The 26,644-nt window shown below is 37.8% G+C and overlaps 1 protein-coding gene across 1 annotated transcript in view; it reads right to left on the reverse strand.

Annotated features, from left to right (window-relative positions):
* The window catches only part of DOCK3 (dedicator of cytokinesis 3), a 208,073-nt gene that overhangs the window by 124,360 nt on the left and 57,069 nt on the right, over nucleotides 1-26,644 (reverse strand). The window contains exons 6-9 of the mRNA XM_065687003.1: nucleotides 16,145-16,293; nucleotides 7,974-8,058; nucleotides 3,062-3,103; nucleotides 979-1,133 (exon numbers count right to left, since the gene is read on the reverse strand). Coding sequence (XP_065543075.1) covers nucleotides 979-1,133; nucleotides 3,062-3,103; nucleotides 7,974-8,058; nucleotides 16,145-16,293 — 431 coding nt within the window. The remainder of the gene's footprint in view (nucleotides 1-978; nucleotides 1,134-3,061; nucleotides 3,104-7,973; nucleotides 8,059-16,144; nucleotides 16,294-26,644) is intronic.

Below are 26,644 nucleotides of genomic sequence, written 5' to 3' on the forward strand. Positions count from 1 at the left end.
CTTGAAGTTGCCTAACTAAATGGTGGCAGACATGTATTTATAAGCTGCAGTCAAGTCATTAGAGCTTTCTAATATAGACCACTTTTTTAGTGGGATGTACTCTGAAGAGCTACAAAACTGTTACCACTCTACTCTGAACACTTTGGGTCTCTTTCCTCTGTTTAGAGGAAATATAAATCTAATTTGCTGAAAACTAGGTCAATTTTGACCACAGTAGTGGCAAACATGGTCTTTGCTAACTCTCAGGACATGCCTCAATCAAACCCCCAAAAACCTCACAAACATGGTGTAGTTTAGATCAAGCTACACTTTAGCCTAAGATACACCTACTTAATTTCTGAGACACAATGCATATGTTGCAGTATTCTTTACATATTCTGATGTTTTCAAAACACATGCTTATAAAGGAAAAATACAGCACATATCTTATTTGCTAACATTAGTAACAATTACCCCAATGTCCTGAGCAGCACAGTTGTCCAGTCTAGACACAGGGATGAATATGAATAGTTCACTTTATACTGATAGCAAGAGTAATGAAAACAAGCTACACTGTAACATGCCTACAAGGCAAGGAGTGGACTGAGCATTAAAGAGCCTCAATTCAGCACCCATATAGCAGCCCTCTTTTTAAAACAGTCATAAACCATGGTCCTGCCATTACTGATATTTCTTAAACCACAACCCTAAAAAGGCAGCTACTAAACACTAAGACCTTCAGAAATATGTGGAGGCAAAGTCAGAAACCTGAACACAATTCAACTATTCCGTGGCTTTAATGCTTTCCTTATATGTAAGCACAAAATGTCATATGCAATGATCAGTGTTACTGATATTCTCAAGTATGTAATGCAGGGCTGTCAATTTATGATTTATCAGCTTTGTCACAAGAACAGCTCATATGTTTCCCTCCAATGTATATGCTTTGCTCATAATCTTTTACCTAGGAAGCCTTTTAGTTACTTGATACAGTCCTACCTGATCTGCTTGCCTTCTCGAACATCGTACAGAGAAAAAAAGACATCTGTGTCTTCTCCAATTGTATTGTAGGTGAAGCTCTTCAGACTGAGGAAGAAGTGATGAGGCACTGGCATACGACAAGCTTCCCCGTGACGCTGACGAATCGTATCCACCTGATTAAAAACAATAACAGTGATTTTTAACTCTTCACTAATAAAGGACACGTGACCAACGTGATAATTTTAACTGAGATTCTGCAGTACTGTCTCCATCACATGAAACCTTAATCTCAATATATCCTGCCTCAGAGGTGCATGCCAGATTAAGTTTTCGTACTGTTTTTCCCCACTTTTAATTTGAATAGTTTGAGAAACCATGATAACCAACTAAATAAGAGATAAATGATTTATGCATTTGAAATCCATTTTTATCAAGTAAACTAATTACATCTATTTCTCAAATATTGTCTTGATTCTGGTACTGAAAACAAACTATTACGAAGTGGTGCTAGGGTGGCTCTCGATGATTCCCATTTAAAACAGATGGACTTCAAAGCATTTTTAAGAATAACATTTGTTACCTTATTTCTTTGCAGCAACTATAATTCATTTATGGAGGTCACCTATGGGGCCAGCTAGACTAGGGAAGTGATCCCCCCCCCCCCAATACTTGCACTGATGAGGCTGCACCAGTGATAGGAGAAGAGGAAATGACCTCAAGTTGCACTAGATTTGAATTGGATATTAGGAAAAAAATCTTCAGTAAAGGGTTGTTAAACATTGGAACAGGCTGCCCAGGGACGTGGTTGACTCATCATCTCTGGACATACTTAAGAGACATGCAGATGTGACACTTAGAGACATGGTTTAGTGGTGGACTTGGCAGTGCTTGGGTAATGGTTGAACTCAATGATCTTAAAGGTCTTCCCAAACTAAATAATTCTATGACTCTATGATTTAGAGCCAGGCTCTATAGGCTAATATATCCCACAGGTATAAAAAAAAACCCAACAACTTAACAATGGTTGATAACGTGAGCAATCAATAAAGTCAAAGAGAATCACAGAACAGCTTGGGTTGGAAGGCACCTGAAAGATCATCTGTATTCCAACACCCCGCCACAGGCAGGGACACCTTCCACTAGACCAGGTTGCTCTAAGCCCTGTCCACCCTAACCTCGAACACTGCCAGGGATGGGGCAGCCACAGCTTCTCTGGGCAACCTGTGCCATTGCCTCAGCACCCTCACAGGGAAGAATTTCTTCCCAATGTCTAATCTAAATCTCTCTTCTGCCAGGCTGAAGTCATTCCCCTTTGTCCTGTCCCTACATGCCCTTGTAAAAAGTCCATCTCCAGCTTTCTTGCTGGCCCTGTTAGGTACTGGAAGGATAGCAGAAAGGTTTATATTTTGACTCCGTATATTGAGACCTTTTTATAACAGTGAAAATTGGGGTAGGGATAAGAGAAAGAAGCATAATTACAAATAAGTTTATTCTTCAATATTTATATTTTTTCTATGCTGATCTTAATACACAGGTTGCAGGAATATCCTAAGCTCACTAGGCTTGTCTTCTCCAAGTGCACAGACAGGTATGCACTAACAAAGAAAATTTTGAAGTTTTCAGACTTGAAAACTAGATTTGTACTAGCTTTAAAAATAAAGCTTAAATGGAATTTTGTTCTGGATTTTAAATTAAATCCAAGTAAATCCTCATCCTTTCAAGACAGGTACCTGTGAAAGAACAGGTACCTTGAAAAGATTAGATCCAGATTCCATGACCAGGAATGGATTACTTTACTACAGAAAGGATATGTGAAACAGAAGCCTAGTAAGCCATGTGTTATAGCAGGTGGAAAGACAGCTCACATACGCAGAGAGAGGCTTCTGGTATCACTACAAAAGTTATCTTTTAAGAACAACAGCTAGAGCTAAGGAAGAGAGATCTAAACAAAAGCTGAAGAAGGACCTTAGTCAGATCGTCACTTGGGATCTTCTGAGGAAGTGTTCTATGGGTAGTGACTTACCAATGATCTCCATCATACATTTACATACAGTACCAATAACTTAAAGACAACAAAAATCTGTATGTAGATGATGTTTACCTGTGATGTGCTCTGCTGGACACTGTGTCTACTTGACAAATGCTGTGGAGATACAAAATAGTAACATTTAAACCTTTTTGAAAGTGAGAAATACTTACATTATATCTGTGCATCATTAGAATAGTCATTTAAAAATGTGACTGTTCAAGATTATGACCAGATTTTCACAGCCTTTTTTCACAGTGTATTTTCACTCACAAGACCACCAGCTTTCCTAAAGGCTTTTCTCAGTTAAGCCATTTCTTAGCCTAACTACTTGAATTTACAGGTAGTAAATTAGCTTTTCAGGTAGACAGCTGTCATAAGCTAGAGAGAATTTCCAACACTGTAATAGCATTTCTTTCTGAAAAGTCCATCACCCTATACTGTAGAATTTATGTATTCTCTTGCTAAATGGGGAAATACCTCAGTACTAATCCTCACCTACCAGTATGCTGTCTATGAAAAGATGCATTTGTTCAAAACACAGATATGGATGTTAAGACTTTGCTTAAACTTATTGCTCTGATCAGAAAATTAAATTCTGATAAATGGTTAAAGACTTTTTTTACAATTTCAAGTGACCAACACCTGTAAAGAAGCATTAAAATAAAAAGCTGCATCTCCAAAAGAGAACTCAGAGGATGATGCCGTATTTAAAGTCTTTCATACTAGAAGATGTTATAATCAGAAAATGGACTGCAAGACTCACTGAACCCATTTAATCTCTGAGGGGAGATTTAAATACTAATCTAAATTGAAAAGGTTTCAGAGAGCTTTAACAACCATATCATTAATGATTCTGTTATGCCTGTTCCACACACATTCATCTTAACATTAGCATTTTAAACTGAAATATTGACATTAACACTACCACATGTTACTAGCCATTTTCTTCATTTGCCTCATTTTATTACATACCCAACATCTTACTCTGACCAAACACTCTGTAACAGGACTAGCACAATCTGTTGATAACCCCATAGCTTCGAAAGAGATAAGAGCCAAAGAGCCCACAAAACATTTGGCAATACTTTTTTCAAGCTATGTCACTGTCCTTCACACAGAACCAAAAAAAGACTTTTTACTACAAAAGGAGAGATAATCTTCCTAATGAGACTGCATCAAGAAGATATCAGGGTACGGAGGGAGCTGGCAGAAGTGCTCATCAAGTCACTTTCTATCATTTATCAGCAGTCCTGACTAGCTAGGGTGATCCCAGTTGACTGCAGATTAGCAAATGTGATGCCTATCTATGAGAAAGGCTGCTTTCTCTGTATCCACTAGACACCTTTATGTTCTGGAAGTGAACTGGAACTTTTAAATTTAAACTGCTTATTCTGAACAAGTTCACAGTCACTATTACTCATTTCCTTCTTGCAAATAATTGTGGATTTTTCTGTTCCAGCATTTTTTTACAGGGAGAGAATGATCACTGGCTCCTCTTTCTCCATCACATTTTTTAAAGTTGTAAAGTACGCTTGCCCTGGCCAGCATTCTGGAACCTTACCCATCTTTCCAAGGATTACCACTAACATGTCTGATAGGGCTTCTCTAGACATTCCGAATGAAATAAGTACATAGTTCTAAATACCCTGGAACCAGTAACTACTGCATGAACTTCCCCACACACCATTCAGGTGCGACTCCTTTGCCTTTTCCACAGGTATTGTTAGTAACTTTACCCCCTTACTGGAGCTTGATGGAGGCAAAAAGCATCTTAAGCACCATGTTATTTTCTTGCATCATGTGCAAGATTCCCCCAGTATAAAACCTTTTTAGTTTCCCAATTACTACCTGTTTGTTAAAAAAAAAAAAAAAACCAAAACTGTTTCTTGATACAATTGCCAATATTTCCTTGTTATATATTAATTTGTGCATTGCCTTTCTAACTGTTCTATTAACTCATTTATGCTATTCCATTATACTTTTCTGTACTTCTCTTCCTTTATCCTTGCTCTTGGTTACCTTAATTTCCCTTCCCCTCACTCTAGTGACTGAAGGCAATGAAGAATTCTTAATTTATCCAACTTGGCCTGTTAGCAAGTACATTGTGGTTTTGTTTTGGATTTACTGAAAGATCGATCAACCCTACCTACTTCTTTCCTCCCCATCAAACTTGCTTCTCATAATAACTTATCTACCAATATTAGCTTTCATTATTGCTGTTCCTCCTTCCCCTCCTAACAATACTTGGAAACTGAATGAGTGCTGTCATTACCAAGGCAGTCTCAAACAAACCACCTTCTATCTCCGTTTTCTCAACCAGTGCCTTCTTACTAGGGGTTAGAACCAAATGTACACAAACCTGTCCTCTCCCAATCTTTATTAGACAAACAACCAACTGACAGATTTCATGAGCTTCCTGCAGTTTGTGTCCAGTCAGTTTCCTTTTCTAGCAGAGTTCTGGGCAACTGAAGTCTCTATTTGCAATTTTTATAAGTGCGTGTTCTTACCAATCTCGGTTTTCATTTGAATAAAGAATAAGCAGTTATGAGGTGATGGCAGCATTAACTCTAAACTTGGCTACTTATTAGGAACTCCTGGTGGTGTTTTTCAGATAGTTGAAAGTAATGGCTAATAGCCAGCAGTAACACAGCCAACAGTCATGTCTTACACACACCTGAAGACACATACACAAACCAATAAATTTAGAGAAAAGCCGAACATATTTGATTACCAGGTTTCAACATTTCTGATTTCTGCAAATGTCTCGAACATTTGGGTCTTGTAACCCCCTTCACTAAAAAGCGCCGCCCGAGTTTTTCTGACATTCTGCTGGATTAGTGCTGCTAAACGACAGCTTCAGTCTAGTGGCAGCTGAGCTCTGTGGCAGGATTCTGAGAACGTATTTTCCCACAATTTCAAAACTAATGTAAATTATAAAAAAGTGATCCATCATATTAGCTTAAATCACAAACACTGTCCCAGGAAAAGAGCAATGTGGTTCCCTTCCCGAGTAAAGCAATGATTTCTGACAAATGCTGTGCAACCTGAAGCCAATAGTATTTAGCTTCACCATGAATGACCTGGAGAAACGGGATCTACAAGGCCTCAAAGCACAACAGTTCTGACAGAGATGAATACAGGAGTCATACAGGAGTCACAAATACACTCAGCAATAAAACTGAGAGCTGAAAATGGTGCTCAAAATTAGAAATCTATTTAAAATTTACCAAGGAAAGTAATTCTGAGTCTAATGACTCTATAAAATGCCTGAACTGGCTGTCACAGGTAGGAAAGCCTTATGTGTCACCTCAGCCGTTGTTTTGCTAATATGAGACTGTTTTCTAAGTTACATTTAACATTCTACAATCCTGCAAACAAGAGAGACTAACTGGGCTCTCCCAACTACTCCTGCAAGATTATTTTACAACCTTGTTGCTCATTTGAGAAACTGCTCAGTATTTTGGCAGGAAGGAGGATTCTTTCCCTAACTTTTTGTGAAATAACAGAACCCACACCAAACCCCTCAGAACAACAAAACTCATATTCCCCTATGTCAATTCCTGACCAATTTATGTTAAAAAGATAACAGATTTTCAGCTATTTTCATTCCTGAAATTGCCTTCTAGCTACGAACTAGATACGATAAGACAGCAGTGTCTTCTTGAATCTACAGACTAAAGCAAGAGACAAGCATGAACTGACTAATGGTCATGTCCTGATACCAGCACAGCATTGAGCAGCAAATCGCGCTGTGCGCATTTTCTTCAGGACTAAGATGGGTGATATAATCAGACTATTCTGACAATTCATTTGCTATCTGCTGTACTCCAGGTATTCAGAGTAAAAGAACCCTGCAGAATGAAAGAGAGTAATAAAGCAATCCTATTAGCAGCTTGCCTTGCATTCTCTGAGTCATTACTAATTGTATTTTGTACCGAGTCATTTCTATACTGTATTTGAAGGAAAACTCTGCTGTAATCACACCAAACTCACCTCAGACTATGGCAAATCAGGAACAAACATTAGCAATACTACAGAACGATGAACTTTAATATTTCTTACGTAAGAACTTTCATTCCTTTCCATGAAATCCATTGTTACATGGCGCCTTTGTTTTAGCAGGAAGTACATCTTGCATATCAAACTCCCCCCACCTAGGCATGGACCTGTCACTCCCTATTCTTAGGTAGCTGAAAGCCAAAACCATTTTAAAATAGGAAATTAAAAGCTTACTAGAAGAGAGGGGAACTGTAACAATATTTATGTGGAAAACCCACTATTTTCTTTTGAAGACATTAAGCTAAGAAATTGTATTAAAGTAACTGCTGGTCTGGTTGGTTGTTCGGCTTTTTTTTGTTTTTCTCAGGAAAGGTTTTCAGTCAGTTTTCACTGAACATTCCATGCTGCTTCTCCATTTACACTTATATCATTACCCATAACAAAGTTAACTGTATTACACAGTCCTACTAACAAAGAAGAATCCAAATGCAGTTAAATTGTAAAATGCATTAGTGTGGCTTTACAGGTCATTAGTGGCACAACCCACATTTCTAAAATAACCTTAACTTTGCTCTGCAAAAGTTTAAAACTATTCCCATTAGCTGTATGTGATAGATCTGGTATTTTAGAACTTCCTTTGCAGCTTCTGAAACAATAGATTTTAAACCCAAGAAAATTGTAGAAAGAAACAACATTCAAAATTACCTTTTCCAGTTTTCATTCCATGTTACTTTGTAAATTAAAATTTATATATATATATATATATACACACACACACACACAGACCATTTCTGAAAGAAAGTTAGCTCATTCTTACCAAACTCTGGGTATAGAGACACTGACTGTTCTGGGAACTGGGGTGCAAATGAAAAACACATTCACCTTACGACACTGATCTAATCAAGAAAAAGAGTAAAGAATACACTTTCCCCCTCCTTTCCCTCCCGAAGTGAAAACCCAAAGGCAACTCCCACAGATTTCTTACCATTTTATAAAGATCTGAAACACTGATCTGATCTGAATCCACAACCTCAAAGTCCTTCCGAGGAACTAAATCTAGGCCCAAATGTCTGCAAAAGAGAATGAAGGAACAATGGTAATTATAATACATTAGAGTGGTCACTATTATGTACAACACGTGCTTACTCAAGGGTAATGATACAAGCAATATGAAACTATTGAAATCTTTTTGCAATTATTAATCGTTAAAGAGCTAATCCTTCTAAATAAAATCAAATGCAAATATCAAAAATACACTATGAACTTGTTACTTTTTGTTCACTGACTTCAGTGGAGCTGTGGCATTTAATGCAAAGTGAAACTTTTGGCCAATATATAGGCACAGAATCCAGAACAAGTTAATTTCATACATGGAAATGCAGCTGGCAAATAAAGTTGATGCTCTGGTTTCTGATGCATTACTTGCACAGGTTCCTTCAACACATAATGAAAAAGTTCCATCAGCAACCCTGTTCAAGTGTGCAAATAGATATTGCACCTTGGGAAACTGCTTTGGAATTCCTGGTGTTCATGCAACTAAATCCTCAACTTTATTATTGTATAAACAGTTGGGGGGGAGGGGTATAACATATAATAACTGCAACATCTACAAGGATTTTAATCTATATTTGTAACACACACATACAAAAAAACCCCTTTTAATTACTCTGAACCGAGGTAACAGCTTATACATTTGAGTTGAGCCAAAATATTTTGGCAAAAAAAGCATACCAGCGTAAAGAGGGTGATTAGTTAAAAGATTCTGCAGTAAAGAAGGCAGTTCAGGTCACAGCTGCACGTGAGCAGCAGGCAGCATAAGGTATTTTGCATCCAGAGAAATAAATTAACAACTATTAACAATATTCAGTAATAATTGTAGAGTGTAGAACAAGACAACCTAAAAGGTGTCAAAACCCAGCTTTTGCCTTGTAGATCTTCAGGATCTGAGTCTTAAGTAGATCTGAGCACTAGAACAGAAAACTATTCTAAACGCATACATCCAGAGTAAAATTAAAAAAACAGCTGAATGAACCATCTTCCTGCTTTCGTCCTCTGTAACTGTGATATTCATTTACAGATGTTTTATATTGAAATACCTTATAAAGAAAAAAACCAAAACAGAAGATGTACCCTCATGGACCACCTGTGCCCTCTGACACTGATCATAAAGGAAAAGAGAAAGTCAATTTAATTTTGTAATCAGAGAGGGAAACATCCTGCACAAACTTGCTCCTGATAGCAAATGAAAAAATGTATTGGAAACAACCTCTCAGGTACTGCAGAGTAATTGCACGGTGCAATAAACAGAAGGCTCCAGGCAACACAGTGTGTCTTTCTGAACAATGAACTTAAAGACAGCAGCATGGAAGGACACATGGTTTGTATGAAGCCCTTGATGCATGGTTTGTGTGAAGAACCTCCACTGACCACTGAGTTTACACATAAGTTTCATTATATTCCTCCCTAATTCTTGATGAAACTTTGTTTAATCAGGTTTTCCTTCTTTAATTATATCCCTAAACCATGACATCTCAAAAATTAAGCTCAGCCCTAGGCCACTTGCTGGCAAACAACTGTTAGGCACTACTATAACTGCAATTTAAATAGTGTACTGACAAACTGCAATTTCCACATTCCTAGTTCTTTGCCAAAATCAATTATTATTTTCAATGGAAAAAGGAACAATTTTCCCTCTTCGATGCAGTTTTCATGCCAAATACTGGTTTCTAAACTCTAAGGCTAAATTGTGAAAGTGATGGTTACGCCTTTTCCGTGCTTCGTTTTGATTAAACCTGACAGACACAAGTGGCCCAAAACCAGTACCTGAAAACTGCAGCTGCAAAGGGGAAAATTACTGTATCTGTTCACCAAATGAAAAGATTAAAATAAGAATGCACTAAGTAATCCTTAACCTGCAGCTGCTGCTTGAGCCTACTTATAACAGAAATCTATAAATAGAAATATAAAAGAAATATAATTGAAAAAGGATGGTAAGAGCTAAAATAGTAACATGCAAAGAGCCACTATGAAAGTTTGTTTTAAAGAAGTTAATGCTCATCAAATTCACAGACGTTTTCCTGAATCTGAAATCTAAACCACCTCCAAAATTCCCTGTCACTCCCAGGTAAACATACCCACCCCTGAAGTACATTTGTAAAGGAATTTCTCCTCAACATACAGATATTAACGAATTATTTCCTAATAATGTTATCAAGCTCGCTTTTAAGTGCATTACAGTTCCACTGCAGCTACAAAGCACTATTAAAGCTTCACAGAAAAAGCTGCCAAAGCTAAGCAATGGCCTGATACTGTTCTATTCTCCTAATTTCAACTCTCTAGAGAACTGAGGTCAAACAGTGGTTGGACTCATTACTCAATTCATGACAAAGGTATTATCTTCTGCTTAATAATGTTCCACACAACTGCAGTGGCATCTCTGTGAAACTTATCCGATACCCTATTTTTAGTTAAATCCCTTAACACCATGGATTTTCAGCCCAGAAGATTCTCATTCTCTAATACTATGTTAATCCTGCACAATACTTGCTCCCAGCAAATAGAGGTGCCTTGTGCTTTAGTACTAACATGCTGCCATTTATTGTGCACATGGAAGTCTGCGTTTATGCACTTCATTTCTATCTTTTATTTGTTCCCTGCGAAGGACTGACAACGTAACGCTTGACATGGCAACACTAGTCAGTGGCCCACTTTCACTCTCCAGTATCAAACACTGTGGGAATATAAGAGCATCAGCTGCCAAGCAGTATTTCTCCACAACACAGCATGCATAAAGATTAGATAATGTGCTGGTTTGTTTATGTGACAGTTCCTCTCTCCACAATACTTTCTTTTACAAGCAAATTTATGTGCTTTCTGTTCTGCTTTAACATTGAACTGCCTTTCAACAAAAGCGTACCTACAGAACTGCCCCAAAGCCTATCAATTAGCTCTTGATAGCATATGCCTGGGATAACTCCAGCTGAAATTTAGATATTCCTCCTCTTCTACATAGAAGTCTTGAGAATTTTCCTTTCTTTGGAGAAAAAACTAATTAAAAGTCCACCACATACTGTCTCCAGGTGTCTCACAACTAATACGGAAACAGGCTGATAAACAGAAATAGCACTTTCAATATTGAAAGGGATGGCCATCAGACTACCTCAGATTAACTGGGCTTTTAGATAAAGTCAACTTGGTTTAAACAGTAACTTCAAAGAACAATCCTAATTTCTAACCTTTCCATTTCCTTATAATACAAATGCTACACCATTTAAAATTCCCAAACCCCCAAGTCATAACAACTCTTCCTAGAAGAATATTGCAGAAATATGCCATCTGATTAAAACAAAATGCCTTTAAGATGCACATCCACTCTTAAAGAACAGACTGGGAGAACTCATCACATCTCTAGAGTATGTAAGATCTCATCCCCTTTGCTCCATAAATGTGCACTTTACCTTGACTCTTTTCAGCTTTAATGTTACAGCCACCCATTCTCCCCGTTTTCCTTCTCTCACTATATCAAAGCCTCATTTAATATTATTCATATTTCTCTTACACAAACACATTTCTAAAGGTGGTGAAAGGAAAGGAAATGATCCTGACAGAGATTCCCATGAATTATGTGCAGACTTCGAAAGAAGACTTTGAAGGAAATACCACAGAAAATGAAATTGATTAAAAACATGTTTGTGAAAGTTTTCTGTGCAAATACAACTTATTTGACAGAATCAAGTTATTTTAAGTTATACAAAAACTGCAGGGGCTGTAATCTGTAAAGAAATTAGTAAAGCACTGATGTAATGCTACACAGGAAATTATTTGTTAACATGAAGCTGATGAGATGAAGGTAAGCAATCTTAGTGAGGAACTGATTAAAGGAAATGGTGGCAAATACATCTGAGCATGGAAGCACAAGACCACAGAGAGAGGTAATTAAGGCTTCCCTCAAAGACTAATATCCAAAAGTTTCTTACAGTTTTAATCCTTATTCAACCATTACTACAAGTATATTCAGGAGAGAGAAAAAATACATATTTAGAGAGAAATGGCAAATATTCTTGCAATCTTAAGGGCATTTCATTATGGTTGTTTAAATCATTCACTCCTTTATATTACCTGCAACAATAACAACTAATAAAAAATTCTTTAACACTCAAACTGATCTCCACCTATTACGATCTCATATGTAAATTTAATACATATCTCCAACTGCATTTTATGAACTTTGAGCTAATAGTTGCAACACTGCCAGGAAGTGATTATTATTCCTTTTACGTCAATTAAAAAAAAATGACACTAAGGTATGTCACTCAAAGTCCAAAAATAATCTTCTCAGGATGTGAGCACTGAAATTTAGGACAATTTTAAAAACTATGCTTACTTCACTGAATCACACTATTCCCTCGACAGTGTAATTAATATATGTTAGTAGCCAGTAGGTACTAACATTGCAACTGCCAATGGCTTTGTGACTTCAATTTCGATGGAAGAGAAAGTCCATGACTTTAAAACAGTGTTTCATTTTATTTGTATGACAGTGTGAAAGATTTATTTCTAACATCCCCCACACACGCTACTTTTCCTTTTCAATGTTCATTTTTAACTTTTGGCTCTCTGTGGATCTTTCTGTGCAGAATTTATGGCGACTATTTGGAAGATTTCTTTTAATGCAATGACTTCAGTAACATTTTATGTGAAAAAGAGTAACCTTTGACTAAAAAGTAACAGAAGCCTACAAACTCATCTTGTTTATGGCTTTTATCTCTCAAAAATCTCAAACTATTTGTGGTTCCCCATTCCCTACTCTGCTTCTGAGCCTGAACAAAGTATGTATCCCCACATTTGCAGCGAAGAAGTGCCTTCCCTCAGTATAAAAAGGAAATTCATTGTGCTCAGAAACCTGGATGCTTTCTGTTAATCTCCTGACAGGTTTTATATTAACCTGAAAGAATCAATCCTGAAAATGATTTAAGATGACCTCTGATTTTTACGTTATATTAGTTTGAAGAAATCTCATCTGCCTTTTTGTTAAGTAAGATAAGCACATACTGCTGTAATAATTTTTTGCACTGGAACAGAAGCAGATAATTCACATTTCAAACAGAAGCTCTGTGAGATTTTTTCATCTGTTTTTTGATGCCAAAGACTGTAGAATAAAACAGTTCTTTTACTAAAGGTTAATTCTGGTTTCCCATTCTAATCACTAGTAAAAGTTGAAAAACTTAACTATTCATTAGACAAAACCCCACAAAAACAAATAATTCAAAATCAAGTTTCTATTTTACTTACAGTATGATTTAAAATGAGACGAAGCACTGCAGATTTAACTCCATAATATGATTTAAAATATTCTAATAAAATGCAGAATTCAGCTTCATGTTTTCTTTGTCTCCTGCTCTACAACTCTCCCCTTGTTATTTACAGACCATTGGACAAATCCAATAGCATTTCAGACTTCAACAGATCAATAGTCTAATAAATTGTATCCAAGTGAAACATTTTTAAAAAACACAAGCATATGTAACATTTTGTATAAAAAAACGTAAGATTTCTAGGAAAAAAGACAGCATCTGAGATTTCACCTGTACAAAAATACAGAGAAGGATGTTTAAAACTGAAAGTCTAAACACACTAAGATGCTTACCTGAACATAGTAAAGTCTGCTCTTTTGAACAACTGGGAAATACAGCAGTACCACTCACTATATGCACACAAAACCAAGCTAACTGTGGGTAACTGCTAAAAGTAACGAAGCATCATAAAAAGGATGCATCCAGGATCATATTTTTGTCATGGGGAGAAAACGTATAAGCAACAGAAAATTAAATTGCTACAATAAGTGGACATCGGTATTGCATTATAAGAACTACTAGTAACAACACAAAAGGTTAGCAGCAATAACTGTAAAATAAGTTCTAGTTCTACACTTTTAATAGACCAAACTACAGAGCAAAACCTCTTAGACTAAGTATACAGACATAAGAAAAATTCCCTGTAGTATTTCTGAAAACAGTCTGATTTCTTTTACAAAAAGTTCTTTACTCACTAATCCAAAGAGTGCATCTGTCCCTTGATCTCCACCAACTCCCATGAGACCACTAGGGATGACTACCAGAACTGCTGCCAGTGTATTTAATGGTACCAGCTCAACAAATGGAAAAAAACGTAACTGCTGGTGACAGTGTGAATTTCATGTCCATCCCAAATAATACAACACATTAATGATCAAGATCAGGATAAAAGTAGTTTTACACTAGATAAGCATACATGCTACATACTGGATGTGTAAGATCCTCTGTTGCCTGAAAGTTACATGGTCATGGAATGTCTAAGATTGAGCAAGTCTGTAACTATTCAAACTAGTACAAACTGCATGGATTTAAGCTTCTCAGCTAACATTAAGGAACATCAGTAACAAGATTTTTCATTTCTTTTATTTGCAAGTGCCGAGTTTATCAGCAATCAACATTCTTTTACCACATTATTTGAGAAAGGGCAGTACTATCTGAATATGTATATGAAAATCATTAGGGTTTTTTTAAAAGATTAAGCCAGGTGGTCATGAGTTTTATGATAGACTCAGGAGAAGGGAGGCACAAGAAAGTGCCAGGATATCCCAGAAATTCCACAGAAAAGAGTGATTTTGCAGAAAGACCTTCCAAAATCCCAGACTGCAGGGTGTACACTAAATACCTTTGCAGTCACATGCCTTTTTATGCAGTTCCTTTATTAATACCCTCTTCTGTTTAAGCATGTATCTCTGATAGCATACACCTTTTTCTCTAGGGAAGTGAGTACCTGTTTTTATGTAGTAAGAAACACAAATATATTTTTCCTAAATAAGCATCCTGAACAGATTAATTTAATCACATATTTATATTTACTGTTTATGATGCTTCTCCGTAATTGTCATGTATTAGATTTACCTTCATAGTTTTAATGTACTTTGTATTTAATGATTTTACATGAATAAAGACGTCTATAGCCACTTCACTGAACAACCTATTTTCTTCACTGCCGCACTCATATCTACTCTCTTCATCTTTTCTTCTTCTAACATTATTGCAGCTTCCTGATGCTGATTTTATCTATACATTCTTTGAATAAAAAAATCTAGGCATAATGCTCAAAAATGGTGGCTTGGTTCCCGTTTACTCCACTGGGAATGCTAATGGAAAATATCTGTAACTTGGCACTGCAGAACAATGACTTGATGCAATCTATTAGTCTATGTCCTTCAAAGCTTGCTTTCAACAAGAGAGAAATGAAATGTAGCATGGGGGCTAGTCAGATCTTGAACTTATTCAAGTATGTCTCTCAGAGGGAGTCCTGAAGTAGGTGACTAAAGAGCAGAGTCAAAACAAAGATACGTTAGTGAAAAACACTTTACTTTCTTCCTTAGCTGTCAACATCCACAATTCCTCCCTGCCCCCATATATTAATTAGCACTAATCCTCCTGCTAGTTGAAAAGCAATGTCTAAGGATGGCGAGATTTCCTTTGAAAAGGCCATCTGCATTTTATACAAAACTTACTGTCTGATAACATTATGTCAGAACAAAACCAACTCTGGTGAAAGGCTAGTTTTTGTCTAATAGCCATTAATTTCCATTTCAGCTTTTATCTGAATTGCAGTCATCTTTGGCTCTGAAAAAAAACTCTCCGCAAGTTCACCATGGAACTGACCAAAGAGAGCCTAAACCTCTGAAAAATTACTTTATCTAAAATAAAGTCTAAATATCACACCTCCAGCTCCAATGTCACTGCTGACAGTGAAATCCTCTTATTGCGCCAACCATGAAAACACTTCTTCAATTGAAAAAATGTGGATTTAGTATCTACACAAACATCCTCCCAGGCCTAATATTCACTACATTCATATAAAATATGTAAAGTGACCTAATCCTTTTAAAAGTGCAGAGAGACTTGGAAAAGGTCTACTAATAAGCAAACAGCTCGTTTTATAGTACTAGTAGGAGAACTAAGCAATAATCTCACTGTAAAGGTTATATTTGATTTCCAGATATTCAAAAGTTCTTTTTGTGTAGAAATACTAGTGGAAGGTAAAAGCTGTTGGTTGTTTTGCTTGTATGTTTTATAAAAGCTATTTCAAAACAATCAGAACAAACAGTACCCAGCTGGTACCTGTACTTACTCATTGCCCCAGTCCAGCCTCACTGTGAGGTGTCTCTTGACCTCTCGCACCTGATCCTGTGTCAAGTGACCTGACAGCAGCTGTCTACGTAGGTCAATGAGCTCATTCATCACATGCCGCAGTTTGTAGAAAAGATCTACCTTATGTTTCTGTAAAGGCATATTTTTGGGAGGAGAGGGGAAGAGAGTGAGAAAGAAATAAAGGGGGGTGGGGGGAGGAGAGGAGAGAAAGAGGGAGGGAGAGATTAATAAGTTTGGAAAGAGAAAAAGTGTGAGAAAGACAAAGAGAGATAAAGAGAGAGAGATTAATAAGTTACCAAACTTTCATTTATTACCCTACAGAAACATTAATCGACTTCGTACAAGCTTTAAAATAGTTCTATCAAAAAGCAGTGTTAACTGATGCTACTTAACCTGAGTAACTTTGTATTTCTAAAAATTCAGGCTCAGTCTGCTAAGGGGTCCATTTTCTGACAGAACCTAATGCTGTTGATAAGAGGATTTATTATGTACATCAGGAATCACTTATTCCAATCATATAATAAATCCAGTATTTTAGATTTCAAGTAATGGAGAGGTGAAAAAGTTCTTTTTCTGGCAGTCACTAACATCATGGCTCTGAACAGCAGCAACAATGATTCACCACAGAAGAAAACCACTCCTAGTATTTTTTATATCCCAGTTACTAAGATTGACACAGGTATCTATGTTGGGGGGGATATAAATATTTGTTATCTGCACTTTAATATGGACTAAAGCAATTAATGATAAAATCCACCTGCAAAGCTACTTTAAAAGATTAATATTACCATAGAGAGTACAAAAAAAAAAAAAACAACCCCAAAACAAACCCCACAGCACACCCACCAGGAAAAATAAACGTAGTCTAAAACACCACCACAATCCTTCCTAAAAGAACTACTATTCTTTAGCATTCTTCAAATATGAGAGTGAAGAAAAGGGGAAGGGAGGGGAAAGCAAAACCAAACTCTCCAAGTCCAACCAGAAGCGTAAATACTTTTTGCCCCTGCAGGAAATAGATATATGGGAACCCACAAAAACAAAAGACTGAGCCTAACACCAAGGCACCCTAAAGTAAGGAAGCATACTATTCCAGTATCTGCTAGATAAAAACTGTGTGTCAAGGCAGCTCTTTTCTACACGGCCATGTCTCACACTGCATAAAACTGCCAATGTGCAATGAATGAGGATCCCAAGTTGAAAAATAAAACCTCCTTTTACAGCAGAATGCTGGTTTTTAAACAAATAAGCACCATTCCCACTTGTATACAAAGCTTGAAATGCCTGAATCTCACTTGAGAAAATGCTGACTGGGTGGCCTGAAAGTGAGACTTTCTAAGTTAGCACTGTCCTGGTTGTGCTTCTGCTTGTAAATGAGTGCTTTACAAAAGGTCTCTAAAGAAAGATACCTGTGCTTATAAACTAGATCTGACAAAATAACACCACAAAGAAAAACAGAAGTGTTTTCTACTGTAACAAATTATTAGAAAAAAATGTTTTACCAAAAATAGGTAAGATGAGATGAAATTCCATTTACTTGAGTTTGTTTTCCTGAGAGACCACTAGATTTGCATGACTTAGGAAAACAGGTTTCAGTGCAATCCAGTTTGATCAGCAATTTGTGAACTTCTCTGAACCTGATTATACATCTGTTTTGCTGAAGCAAGTTAAGAACAGATGGAATCATCTGGCATTCTTATCAAACAATTTTGAGATGAAAAGATGCACAAGCTTTCAACTATGCACCAACACTGCTTCTGGTCCTCCCTGAAAAATGAAATACAGACAACCAGATCTAACAGAGAGACATACATGTCCAGGGCTGAAAATACTGTAGGAAGATAATGGTGCATAGCTGTAAGTATAAAATCACTAGATTTGTGATTAGATCTTACCACTAGATGTGGTCCAAAGTAAATCCTATATAAGCTGAAGACAGGAAATATCTACTGTAACCTACTATTAATGTGAACAAGAATAGGTTCTAACTTCTAACACAAGGTGAAGACAATGGAGTTTGTAACTATCAAATAAGAAATTTGGTCTATTAAAAAGGTCTATTGGGTCTATTAGTAAAACAGTTGGCAATGAAATGAATCAGCACAAAAATCATCATATTCAAATTTTCCAAACAGAACTGCTGAAAGAGCTACGCCCTCACTCTTGTACCGATGGTTCAAGGCTATCAGTGCACTCAAGTCCAAAACACTTTGCTTTTAAATTACACTATGTTTTTTTACGTATTTTTACATAAGTATCACAAGTACTTACTTTAAATAGAAATGAGAAATGAGATTGTGGAACACAATTTCATAAAAGCTGGTCATATTAGGTCCTATGCAGTGATTAAAAAAGAAAAACCCTCAAACTCAACTCCCTCTCGAACCTCCAATCTCTCTCGTGTTCCAATATGCCCTTTTCAGTCCTAGTTCTCAGACTTATCCTTCAAAAAACATAGAATCATAGAATAGTTAGGGTTGCAAAGGACCTTAAGATCATCTAGTTCCAACCCCCCTGCCATGGGCAGGGACACCTCACACTAAACCATCCCACCCAAGGCTTTGTCCAAACATTTCATCTGCTTTAAACAAAATGAACAAGTATTGATATACAGAGAGCTAAACATATGGTGTCCTTTTCATACAGTACAAGGTCCTCTATAAGGAAGGAAGGAAGAGGTATCAGCAAATGGAAAGCAGGGAAGCTGTAGCTGTGATCTCAGGCAAACAGTTATTAAGTGAACCATAGATGCAAAACCCATGAAAGTGAAGGAAAATACTTGTGTGAAAGGAGAGCTAGAACAGAGTTAAATGTAGCTTAATTCCAGGCGAAAAAGAGTTTGAAACAGTCAAAAAGCAGTTTATAACGCCCCTCCTCACACCACAAGACTCTATGGACTAATAAACTAAATTTCTGGGAGGAGGAGGAGTAAGATGCACAGATTTTAATGACTGTAGTCAGAGTAGCACCATAAACAAACTTGAAACTTTATCATCCTGAAAGCAGCTGAGTAAAAAGACACCAGCCAATCTGGTATGCGAGTGTCCGTTCTCTTTTACAGTCAATTTTCCTACAACCTATAACCTCACATTTTTCACCTGCTTTGTCACAAGCTACCAAGCAATGAGCACTTGGTCAGTCCATCCAGAACGATCTGCTCTGTGCATTTACGAACATATTTGGCAAATGCTTCACATCCAGAATATAAAAGTGTTTATGGAAAAACTTTGGTAGTAATAATGAGGTGTGTCAGGGATAAAGAATCTGGATAGGCCTGATGAACTGGGGGCTCTCTTCTCACAAACAGCACGTCTGTCCTCGAGCGCATCTTGTTGCCTTATTTTACTATCCCCAGATACAAACCCATTTGCTGTATTGCTTTGCTCTGTTACTACTGACAAGTTACACTTACCAACACCTGGATAATCTTCACATTTACAGCTACACATCAAAAGGCAGAGTTCTGGCAGTAGGGTTTTTTCCCTTTTACTGACTCCATATTAACTCTGTGGAGAACAGGTCAGGAGATGGTTCTGGGCTTGTTTGCGGTGGGTTGGCTTTGACCTTTGCCAGGCGCACCCTCCCCAGCCACTCTCTCACTCCCCCTCTTCAACAGACCAAGCAGGGAGGAATAAAATGGAAATATCTATGGGATGTGATAAAGACAGGAGATCACCTACCAATGACCACCCCAGCACAACATCCAGTTGGCAGAAATTTATTGCCAATTAAAATAGAGTTTAGTGGTGAGAAACAAAGATGAAACCCCCTTAAAGCCCCTTGCCCCCAAGACCCATGTCCTTCCTCCCTCCCACAGAGGAACTGGGGCTGTCAGTCTATAGCAGCTTCTCTCTGCTTCTCCTTCCTCCTCACACCCTTCCCCTGCTCCAGCTGGGTTCTGTCCCTGGGCCGCAGTACTTCAGGACAAACCTGCTCAGTGTGCTCCCTCCCTCAGACCACAGTCAGATACCTGCTCTCCTCCTCCTCCTCCTGCTCTGGCCAGCATGTCCTGGGGCTGTTTCACACTCTCTTTCTCCTCATCCTCACTGCCTGCATGGCCACTTGCTGCTTTTCAACCCTGCTCTCCCTGAGGCGCTGCCGGCTCAGCTGTGTGCTGAGGTGGGTCGGTGGTGGAACCGGCTGGAACCGGCCTCTCCCCACAGGGACATGGCGCACACCTGGGCATGGCCCCAGCACAGGTGATGGGGGTTAAGGGGAACCACAAACTTGCACCAACACAAAGCTGCTTCCTGCTGCAGCACAAGGTCCCTGCTTCGTGCCCACGGTGGCTCTGAAACACTAAAGCTGCCTTTGTCATTCTTCTGTAAAGAAATACTGCAGCATACGAGAATATATGGGACGCTGTATTATGGAGGATAACCTATTTATAGCCATTTTGTCTCCACGACTTCATTTAACACTACTATAAAGAAGTCAGGATTTGGGCTCTCTCGGGAGCAGTCCCTTCAGAAATTTCCTATAGCATTGCCTTAGGCTATAATGGGGGAGAAGGGCACCAAAAATTATTTTCTTTATAAAAGCAAGTGAATAGCTTTTCCCAGGTTCCTTGTTATGGATTTCAGTACCTAAATTAGATATTAAAGCCTGCAAACATCAACAGCACATGAAAGGAAATGCTAAAGCTGGAACAACACCGAACTCATCCCTTTCTTTTCAGTTTTGTCTCGATTTTTTAATTAAGCAAATTATTTTATAGTAAAGCTCTGACAGAATTCATCTTACCACAAATCTCTACTATTATTACCATGCAAACCTTAAACAGTACCCATCAGATCAGACAGTATTCAAGTGCCTGCTGATGAATAAAGATCAGATTTTACAGGTCAATACAAGGATGTCTCAAATAGGAAAAGAAATCGAAGTGAAACTTGTGCGGGAGACGTGGATAGCGCACAGGTATCAAGCCTGCCACCCACAGAAAAGCAAAGCAATTTGAGTATGCAATTAGTACTTGCACATTCTTGCAGTCTATGTGTATGTCTAGACATCTAGTCCCGTTTTATCACAGAACTAAAATGGACTTCAGTAACAGTTAAAAAATACAGAAAGGAAATAAGAAGAAGCAAGATCAAGCAAGAATAAAGTTGAGTAAATTACACCCTCTCCCAGTTAAAACTACAAAGTACATTTACAAAGGGCTGTGGTACCAGCCTGGAGTCTGGGGTTGAGCTCGCACTTCTTCGACATCACACCGTTAAGTATCCACTAAATAACATTAGTCTTTCAAAGAAGTAACAGTCTAAGAAAGCAGAGCACCTCAGTTTGGGTCTATTTCCGTTCTTCTACCGTGAAGTTCTCTATTTACTAGCTCTCTATTTATTAGTAAGGATACATTAACATGAATAGTATTTATTTTCTTCTATGAATATTCAAAGCTTTTAGTTTCAAACAGTAATTATTGTACTATAAATCTGTTTTAACTTGATTCTATGCTGTATTCAGAGTGTATTAAAGCAGAATAAATTAGTGACAGAAAAATAAATTCTTCAGACTCTTTTGCCAAAGAAATTGTGCAAAATAGCTTAAAATGCTGACACACAATAAAGCAAAAACTTCAGAGGTACAAGAATGATGGAGTATCAATAAAGAAAGCAAAAGCAGAGCAAACCAACAAAACAAAGCCTTTACAAGATAAACAGAGATGCCGTTACAAGCCTTCCCTTCGTATCAAATGACATATCTGAATCACCATGTATCAAACTTTAGCAGTAGAGTAACTTTCTGATGGCTATACTATGTTCACTTGCTTCTTCCTTATAAGATAAACAAAACCCAATAATTACTTGATCTGCTCTACAACCCAAATGGTGTATTTAAATCAAAGCTATCCACCACCAACTCCAAAACCCTGTGATATGTTTTATCCATTACAAACCAAACTAATACCCTACAAGCTTTTCATAGGTATAAACATCATGGTGAGAGGAAGCCAGGTAACATTACAGCAACACTTCAGGTAATGCCACAGCACAGAAGAGGGCATGTCCTCCTAACGATTTCAAGAACAAAGAGCTTTGATAAAGGCTGTTTTCCAAGATCTCCATTACTGTCTATGAAGGACAGTAGGTAATATTTAAACCTATTATTACAATGCTCTATATTTAACAAGTCAAACCATCTCAAGTTCAGAGCTCTTCACAGAATATTATGAAGATTTATGAAGGGTTAGTATGATGTTATTGCCCTTGTTCAAGATGAGAACTTTTTTCCTATTTGTTTGTATCACTTCACACGCCTTAAACGTCTAACTTAAAGATGCAATTCAGAATCTATTATTACTGATAGCAATGCAGTATGGTACAAAGAAAATTCTATTTTTTCAATTTCCTGTATAAACATCTTGTCCACTTTAAAAATCAGTTATACCACATATGTAAATAACTCCAAGTACAAGTTTACCATTTCAGATACCTGAGTTGTCTAATACAGCAACTTGGGACAAGTAACAGATGACAACATTTACAGCTACAGAAACAATTTTAAACAAATTTGGCACAGCATTTGTGTCTAACTTCATGCTATTAGTGAAGCTTTTGTTACTTTTAGGCTCTGCACCATCATCAAGGAAATGCAACTTGGCCAGAATGAGACAGGTATTCTGGGTGTAAATTAGTGTTGTTTAGGGGTTTTCTTTTTGTTAACAGAAAACAAATGCGAAGAAGGGAGACTGGGCTTCTTCAAGAAAAGTAAGTGTGATAATTACCTTGAGAAGAGGAAAAATTTGGTTAAAGAAATACCCTAAAGGGACCCCTGTCTCCAGCCCACCCCTATCCTGGCTCCAACTGGTGGTAGGCAAGTGCTGGAAAAACCTACAGAATGAGACTGCAGCTTACCATTATTTTGTTGAAATTCGAGTGATGTTCCTACTTCTTTAGGAGTAACAGCAACATTAACCTCATTTCATACCATCATAATAAACTTTCAGCAAAGCTTAAGGAAATGTAATTGAAGGGGATACCTATTCTGATAAACTTGCTGGTTTAATTCTTCATTCCTAATACTGTAAAACAAGCGACATTAACACTCCCAACCCCTTTTCAATCATATTATATTTATTGAAGCCAGCTCCAAATCCTCTGTATATTAAATGTATTTACTTTGGTGTTTATTTTGAAATGTAAGAACATACAATTTCAGGTTAAGTTCTGTTTCCCTTCTGAGGGAAAATAACTATGCATACAAGGGGTTTGCTATTTAATCAAGAATGACTTCTTGGGATTCAGATTCCTGGTGTCTCCCCCGTTTCTGGAAGGCTTTGTGTTATGTAAAAGGACGTGACAACATTTTGCTTTATCATATTTCTTCAGAAGTATCACTAACTAAATAGACAAAAATACGTCAACCTTCTGGAAGATAATACATGAAGGAAAGAACCTGAGAACATGAAAGAGGCTTCCTCTTTCCCCCAGCATATGGCCCCAAATACCTCTCTTGAATAAGATCAGCTCAACCAAAACAGAAATATGAGTGAAAAAGAAAGGTCTGTAAAGCAACTAAAGGGGAAAAAAAATCTTATATGCACATACAGGACTTCTGATAATACTGTTGTGCCTCTGGAAGATGTATCAAGATCTTCTGTGCTGAGTATTCACATTTTCCAGACCTTCTCTGAGCTTGAAAAGTGTAATTTTCCTTTCCCTTTTTTACATGATGAATAAATTATCCTGATTGCAAGACTGTAGAGCTTAGGAGTTTGAGAACAACTATAAATAGCATGAGACTTGTGATAACATCTCCAAATTGGACAGCACTGAGAATACCTGTTTAACCATGTTGCTAGTCATGCTCAACACCATTCCCTCCACAGAAGACAGAGGCATCACAAGTGATTAAATGCTGCTTCTGACAAAAACCATTACTCTTTCACTGCACCATCTACATGGATCTTTGGTTACTCTGTCGCCAACAGAAACCATCATAGAATGACTGATGCTGTCAAGGGCCTCAGGAATTCATCTTGTCCTATGCTCCTGCTCAAATAGGGTCACCAGAGCAGGTTGCCCAGGACCATATCCAGATGGCTTTTGAGTAGCTCCAAAAATGGAGACTCCATGGCCAATGGACTCCAGGCAGCCTGTTCTAGTACCTCACAGCACAAGTGCTTCCTTACAGTCAGATAGAGCCTTCTGAATTTCAGTTTGTGCCTGTTGCCTTGTCACTGTGGGCACCACTGATAAAAGCCTGCTTCTGTCTTCTTTATACCCTCCCTTCAGCTATGTAGACACTTTGCTGAGCATTCTCTTCTCCAGGCTGAGCAGTCCCAGCTCTTTCAGCCTTTCCTTGTACGTGAGATGCTCCAGTCCCTCAACCATCTCAGGGGCCCTCTTCTGGACTCTCTCCAGTAGTTCCATCCCTCTTGCCGCTTTTGACACCCCTTACCAGACTTAGCTCCAGGTGGGTTGCTGGCTTTCCTAACCATGGTCTCTGCATGCTTGGACAGTATCCCTATGTTCCTCTCAGATTCCTCGTCCTTCTTCTGTATACTTCTCGCCCACCTTCTGTATACTTCCCTTTTACTTCCGAGTTCTGCTAGACACTTCTTGTTCATCCCTGCAAGCTTCCTGGCATCTTTACTGCTTGTTGGAACGGACTCTTGCTTAAGTTTGGGCAAGGTAATTCCTGAAACAGCCAAGTTCCTTGGTTCCTTCCATAGGACTGTTTCAAGCTGAAGAGGTCAGATTTTGTCTAGGTTTGTTATCCTGCTTTTTGCCCTGCTGCAACCTCTCAGGATCCTTAGCTACACCATCTCAAGGTCACTGCAGCTAAGGAAGCCTTTGACCTTCACATCCCCAACCTGCCCTTCCTTGTTTGCAAATGTGAGGTCCCAGCAGTGAACGAGCTTCAATAGGCAGAACTAAAATTGGTATCAAATGTTCCCTGCTCACATCATCATTTTCTTTGTAGACTTGTGTCCTCTATTTACAGAAAAATCACAGTCATAACGGTGCTTAACATCCCAAAATATATATGCTGAATTACATGGTCTCCCAGAGGTAAAACTGATTATCCTGATCCACAGCAAGTGGATTTTCCCCCCAGAAGTTCTGGTCCTGCAAAGCTTGGAGTATTGGTAAATCTGCTGGAAGAGGAGGACTCTCAACCTCCTGCTACCATTTCTGTTACAGTCATTCAAAATGCCTCCTGCTGGAAGCACTCTTTGAGTACCAGCAGAAGCCATTTATCCTCTGATGTATTAGAAAAGAGGAAGCTGTAGGGCTTCCATCTGAAAAATATATAAATCTGGCAGATGTGAGGAAGACACTGCATTCAATACTAACTGGCAGTATTTACCCGTCAGAGAGGTAATAAATAGAAACATTTTGCTCTGAAAGAAAGTGAAGCAGTATTGAATAAGTGTGAAAGCTTCTATATTTCATACTTCTAGTAGGCTTTTTACCATTGTTTAAATGCAAAAGAACTTGTAACGTTCAGAAGAAAGCTTCCTACCCATGACAAAATAGCTGTATTTTTTTGCAAACACAATAAATCCACCCCATAAATCAGTATTTTAAGGTGATTTTTCTGCATGACAGAGAAGTCATATTACCTTTTGCATGGGTTTTAAACTAGAGTTAAATGCTTTTGTTTCCACTTTGAAGAAACATGCTATTTTTATTAGAAGGTATATCAAGAATTAACATTCACACTACTCAGTAACAATCAACCTGTCTCAATAACAACTTACATGATAAATATCTATCATGAAATGCAAACTGGTAACAATATATAACATGTGCTGTCACGTAAATATTTTCCTCTTAGCAGCACCAAATATGCTAAAGCTGAAAGATACTTTATCCCCAAAACATTGCCATTGCATTTAAGTTAAACATCTGCTCTTTCAAGGCTATTTACATACTCAACAGGAAATTCACACCCACTGCTATGTGGCTCAAGTGTATAACCTGGTACTTTCACCCCTTTTCCAGCTCCTCTCACACAGTATCACGCAGCACACAAAATTAATATTCTCATTCAAACACATGGAATGAGAACTTGGACCCAACTAACACCAGCAAGAAGAGAAGTTTCACAAGAAGTCACAGTCAATACCAGGTCAATACATGTAACCTTAAAAGTCTCTTACAATTCTTTGTCTGTGTTAGGACCTTCACACAGGACATGCAATAAGAGTTCACTATGTTAAAAAGCCAGGTTTTATAGTTGTATTTGGGCACCTAAGATGTTAAGGAAAACAATCCACAACTAAACCACACACTCTTATCCCAATAATATAGAGAACACAGACCACTCTTTGCAGATCAGCTTGATTAGTACATTTTGTAATTGATGATCCTGGGCATGATGCCACCATTTGTCCTGCAACATTTCCGTGAATCCCTGAAGAAAATGGCTGAATGTATTCCAACAGTTTCTTAACTACATACTTCTTATGTAAATTAAAAAATAAAGACATTTCAATATCGTTCAATGGCAACAATGTTTCAGCTCCGCTTCT

This window comes from Lathamus discolor, chromosome 7 (assembly GCF_037157495.1).
Source record: "Lathamus discolor isolate bLatDis1 chromosome 7, bLatDis1.hap1, whole genome shotgun sequence".
NCBI classification, from domain to species: Eukaryota; Metazoa; Chordata; class Aves; order Psittaciformes; family Psittacidae; genus Lathamus; species Lathamus discolor.